This window comes from Pinus tabuliformis, chromosome 1_1 (genome assembly GCF_031772625.1).
Source record: "Pinus tabuliformis cultivar Carrire ecotype Pingquan chromosome 1_1, CPIR1, whole genome shotgun sequence".
NCBI classification, from domain to species: Eukaryota; Viridiplantae; Streptophyta; class Pinopsida; order Pinales; family Pinaceae; genus Pinus; species Pinus tabuliformis.
In genome coordinates, this window is record NC_142297.1 from 556,124,663 (window position 1) to 556,130,878 (window position 6,216).

General features: G+C 37.0%; 1 protein-coding gene across 1 annotated transcript; it reads left to right on the top strand.

Annotated features, from left to right (window-relative positions):
* The first annotated feature begins 1,328 nt into the window (after positions 1–1,328).
* LOC149214352 (bidirectional sugar transporter SWEET3b-like) lies at positions 1,329–3,117 on the top strand. Its single transcript, XM_089390887.1, has 5 exons — positions 1,329–1,656; positions 1,762–1,984; positions 2,141–2,302; positions 2,504–2,626; positions 2,760–3,117. Exons 1-5 carry the CDS (start codon positions 1,592–1,594, stop codon positions 2,952–2,954), a joined length of 768 nt encoding a protein of 255 aa, XP_089247013.1. The 5' UTR covers positions 1,329–1,591; the 3' UTR covers positions 2,955–3,117.
* Positions 3,118–6,216: the final 3,099 nt, after the last annotated feature.

Genomic DNA, 6,216 nt, shown 5'->3' on the forward strand with positions numbered 1-6,216 from the left:
AGTTATCTATTTGAAACTAAAATTTATTATTTTATAATTTTTTCTAATATAGAAGTTACAGTTTTTTATTATTTTTATATAGGAATCACTGATTTACAACCAATCTTCTATTTTATAATTTTTGCTATCTATTTGAAACTAAAATTTGCCATTTTATAATTTTATCCAATATAGAAGTTACAATTTTTTATTATTTGTATATAGAAATTACTGTTTTGCAACCAATTTGCTATTTTATAACTTTTGTTAATTGAAAAGTTATTCCTCTATATTTTTTCATATTGCGATTTATTATTTTATAATTTTTTAATATAGAAATTACTAATTTTTCATTATTTTTTTAGAATTTGCAAATTGCAAGTTTTCAATATAGTGTTTCTCTTCTTTAATTAATTTTTCCCTATCACAAACTGGCTAAAAATACCATATTAATTTTTTAGCGTGATTAGATTTCAAACTCAAGCCTCGAGTTACCTGCCTTACACACCACCATTAGCATTGCTCAGCTCTTCATCATTTCTAACTGCCAGCAGAATGTGGAGTGGAACAATTTTCGTCTTCTTGTTATCTCTTGCGGCCTTTGCAGCCAACGACCACCTCCGCGGCGAGATATTTTGGCAATATGCCCCACGGAAAACTGAAGAGCTATGGGAACAGGTTTCTTACCATTAGTTGGTTTGCCCCCTCCTGCCATTGCTCAAGCGAGATGGAAAAACACTTGATGCCCGAATTCGATTTGGCCAAATTTTTAATTGCATCGAACGGAATCAGCAAATTTGCGAATGTGTTTTTTTGCCAATAAGCCCAAATTTGATAACTACGGTGAAAACCACAAATTTATGACTAAATAGATTATACTGAAAACCAGATAGGATACGAAATTATCTAGATAACTTTCCCTATTATCTTTCAAAACCTCCCCTTCTAAATAAAACTACATGTGCAACCTTAACATTTTTAATAACTGACATATATGCTGAAAAAACAGGAAACCGATGGGTTCTGAATATCGAATAAATAAATAAGGCCCGTGCGTGTGCGATATTAACATTTTGTTTGGACACTTGCAAGTAAAGTCAGAAAAATTTAAAGACTAAAACGCACTTTGAAAGGTAGGGATGTAATCATTTGCAAGTGGGACATCAGTACAGTTTTGGCGATTATCTTATTCTGTCATATTATCTACTGCAGTGTTGTTCGCCACCAAGTGAAAGAGAATGTAAGTGCCGGACATAGTGTAAGGAATTAAAAAAAAAAAAAGTGGGAAAACGGATATTTATATGAACCCACCCTCCCATATGACCAGATATTCTGGACTGCAAGGAGAAAAATTAAGAGACCTCCTTGCCAAGAGGAATTGCTTTCTTCTTTTCCTCGTTAAGCAAAATACAGAATTTGTGTTTCGATAACAAAGAAGTGATGGACAACTTCCTGCGAGTGGCTGTTGGAATTTTAGGCCTGTTTACTATACTGTATCCACATTAACATATAATCTCATGTCTTGCATTTCTAGGTAGTATGGGAATTGGTGCTCTAGTAGTCCATAATTTTAATGGTAGGTAGTGTAAAGTTTTTGATGAAGTAAATATTAATGTCAACTGGTTTATCTCACATTACAGGGAGTGTCTGTGGTTTGCTTATGTATGGCGCACCAATGTAAGTATAATGTCTTTGTCTCCACTAATTATGTTTGTATTATAGATTCAAATTAGAATGATTTAGCTAGATATAACATTAATATTTGGTGTCCAATATTAACAGAACTACGTTCAGGAGGGTGATACAAAAGCGAACTACCGAGAGTTTCTCAGGCTTTCCCTATGCAATAGCGCTATTCAACTGCCTTATCTCCATTTTGTACGGGTCTCCTCTAATAAGCAATGGATGGCATAACGTGATTATTATGGTTGTCAACATTATTGGGCTTTTTCTACAGTGTTCCTTTGTTGGCATCTATCTCACTTTTGCTCCACCTAAGAACAAGGTTTTTTCTGATCATATTTCCTATGAAGAAATAGTATTGATATCATTACCTTTCTGGACTAAAACCCCTGCTTTCAATAGTTAATATGATTCCTTAGAGGGGGCTGTGGGTAAACAGTTCATGCCCATTGATCACTTACATATTGTATGTTAGCAGAAGAGTATGGGCAGGATGGTTATGGGGGTGATGGCGGTGTTTGCAACTATTGTGATAACTTGCTTTTGTGCTATCCATGATCACAAGCATAAGAGGGTCATTGTAGGAACTGCTGGGATAGTGTCCACTACGATTCTCTACGGTTCTCCACTATCTATAATTGTAATCTCTACATTGCACTGCTTTTATTTTGACATCCTCTACTGAACTAAGTTATTTTGTTTATGTTTATAGAAAATGATTAGAATACTTGTCAAAATAACATACGAAATACATCATAAAGGATATTTTATAATTTAAAAAAGAGGGAAGATCAGCTATTAATGTTAGTTTACTGTTGTGTTGTTATTATATTATATACAGAGATTGGTAATTCAAACCAAAAGCGTGGAATTCATGCCCAGCTTCTATTTCTCCTTGTTCGTGTTCCTCGGAAGTGCTTCGTGGATTGTGTATGGTGCTCTTAGTAAAGACATTATCATCATGGTAATATAATACATTGAACTGCTCATAAAACTACATATAGCAAAATTCATTTGACGGTTGTATTTGACTCACATTTTCAAACAAATGACAGCATATGAAGCTTCGGCTATTTGTTGTGTGATGTTCTGCGCAGGCACCAAATTTTTTGGGAACTCCATTAGGGTTCGGGCAGCTGGTTTTGTACTGTATTTATCCCCATAGAAAGAGCGGGCCTGCTGAAGATACTAACGTGAACGCAGACAAGCAGTTGGAGTCGACAAAAGAAAATATTGAGGACGACAAAACAAAATGTATCTCTGGTACCATCGAAATGCAGTTGAATGTATGAGCTGAGGGTCGGGGCAGACCTGACCCTTCACTGTGTTATGGCGATTCGGTGTTTTGTTCAGTTGGACCATCTTTTAGTGAATTATGTTTCGGCAGTTGTCCTTCATATGCATTTTTCATAATATGTGTTCGACTTCATAAAGTGTAAACAGGTAGAGATCCGCAGATACCATTTTCATTTTTCAATGAATTTTAGTTTTAATATATTAAAAAAATATCTTAACATCATTCGAAGAATTTTGTTTTTCAGTACGAAAAAAGCCTGATATATGTATTATACGAGTAGAAAATATACATGTCCAGATGCCACTATTTGCAAGAAAATATAACTAATAACTGCTTCCATGATATCAAATGTTAATTGTGACTCTGGATAAAACGAGAGTTAGACACACATTTAATCAACATAGATTACAAATAAAAGTGATTCTGTTCTGTATTGATATGACAGAAAGTAGCATATACGATGGCAAATATGGTAGGGAAAATACAAAAACCATCATTTGTTGTTGTATTATTGAACAACCATCCATATTGAAGAGTAGTAGTCCCCTCAGCATAGTTATTGTCAGGCGGAAATAGTCGATTGTGCGGACACAACCAACCTCCCTAGGAGCCTAAGACTCTCTAGTGACAAACAAGACAAACAAGAGCAATCCTTCTCTAAACATGCATTTACTATATAAGAAATCAAGTGTTTAGATCCTACCTGTAATCCAACGCTGTTGTAGCAGTCCAGCTCCGCTGATCCGGATGAGCTCCTCCTTCACTTTGAAACCTGCATCCACTAACAATCAAACGATTAAATAGCACTTGAAAATCTCATAGAATAAAACATATTTAATACATAGACCAAGGAGTACATGAAACAACTCATAAATAACAAGTTATTGAGAAGAATGGACTCATTTGCATTAATAGGTAACAAAAGGAACAAATACAACATGAGCCTTGGTGTTGTGCAAGTCCCTCCCAGGGTCCATCAAGAGTTCTCCTTTACTTTGACAAAGCTCACCCACTTCCAAATAGAACAAGCAAAGATGGAAATCTCTCCTCACAAGCTTCTAAATGGGAGTCCTAATTCCTGCAGCATTTACCCTTAGAAATGTATAGCTTTCAACCTCTTCTCCTTCTGGCCCAATGCCTGTATTTATAGTGCTCAAGAGGAAGTTAATCAGGTACACCATCAATGGGATAATCCCCTCTTTGGATGGGATAGCTCCCTTATTGATGGGATAAGTTCCTCTTCGGTAGGAGTGCATGAACCATCTGGAGGCGCTCAATACACGTCGAACAACCTTTTAGAATGCTCTAGAAATGACCACAAGTGACTTTTTAAAGATGAAACTTGCGCATTTTAATGTTTTCAGGGGGACGCACCTGCCCCTTTACATACAGAGCGTCCAAAGACGCAGCTTTTGTGAACATTGGGTGCGTCCCCGCAGGTAAGGTTGAGAGAACCTGCGTACCCAGAGATAAATACATTTAGAAAGACTTTCTCTCTTTTTTGGAGTTTGACATGGAGAGCAGAGGCATAAGACTTGCCTAAGAGGGTAGCATGACTGTTGATTGAGCCATACTAACTGTAAATAGCCATGGTGACATTTTTTAGTGTAACAGATTGCCCCCTAAAGTGCGAAGCCTGTAATAGATTAGGGTTTTGTATTATCTACGAAGGGTGAAGCGCTTTATCATTTCAAGGATTATCTCGTGGAGAGCCTGGTCAGAACCTGCAATTTTCAACACAAAATACATGTATAAGATTATATCATCACTGAGGTAGGCATTCCCATACTCAGATTAAAACTTTAACTAACAGACTAACTACTCTGATACAGGAATAATCATGCATTACATCATAATCATAGACTTTTCTAGACACAGTATGGGTGCAGCCATCTGTTTATGATTAGTCTACTTGGATAATGAATACAAAACTCCTCACAGTCTGGATGGTGGAAACTAGATCCAGGGTCTTCATTCCTACTTCTCGAATTGGTACGATTCTAGCCATGCGAATAAATGAGTTGATGTCGAACATGGTAGAAACCACTTGATTACCAGTCGATGATGTAAACTGTTAACAAGCGTGAGAGAGACCACCAGTAATGTCAATGGTTCTCAAAGTACCCAGTACAATCCATGAGATGTGAATGAATGAGTTGATGTCGAACATTTCACGGAATCCTTCGATCGAAAGTCAATGATGTAAACTGACGTCAAAGGCGAGAAACCTGCCATTGATGCATGCAGACTTCAAGGTACTGACGATTTTTAAGTCATCTCTCTAGATAATGTGCTGATGTCGATAGAAAGCGACCCGTTGCAGGCAAGCCCACAACACGAAATCATTTGTTCAAGTTGAAGAAATGTTGCTGTAAGGACTGACTCAGGGATGGTCAAATGGATGACAAGTATTTTGCAGATGAAAGTTTTGCTTGCAGACCTCTTGAACACATAACGACATGACAGATGGCTTGGTGATGAATAACTCAAAGTTAATCCCCGGAACCCGGCTGAAGACTTTCAAAGTGGTTTGATCAACTGTGAGGTAAAGGATTTCCCAACCCAGGTGAATGAAAAGTGTCGTGTTCAAGAGTGGTAATAAAGTTTCTTCTGAGACAAAAGATAACAAACAGGTTCATTCTTCTCTCTTTTCCCCCACCATTTCTGGCAAGTACCTCTTTATTTTTAACAAGCTTGAGGAGGATAACATATGCTTGATTATAAGCTCATCCTTCGTATGAGTCCAACCTAGTTTTGATACGAACCCTAGGAAGGAGTGGTTCGTTCCTGTTTGTAATTGAACAGGTCCTTTACTGTGAAATGTTTAACGAGCCCAGTATAGGAGAAACTCGGCGTTTTTCAATTTTAGAGAGTCTGAAAAAATTAAGAAGACTCCAAGTTGAACTTTTTCGTAGATTTGTGTCCCTCAAGCCCGAAAAAGTATAAAATAATACCTAGGGGAACCGCTTGATCTTGCGACCAAGGAGTACTTTCATGATTAGTGTCTCTGACCTGAAAAGTAAAAAGCGATCAAGGACACGTCGTTTTATTTCCATATCGAGTTTGAAACGACAAAAACCCGCCAATCTTTTCCTGTTTTTACGGTCAGAAAAGAGCTATAAGGGGACCGTCTTTTAGTTCCGTTTTAACGAGTGTAAAAGAAACGCTCGGCAATCTTTTCATGTTTTAGGAGTCAGAAAAGGGCTTAAAAGAGAACTCCAAGGTTTCACTTTTTCGTAAGTTTTAACGAGTTCGAA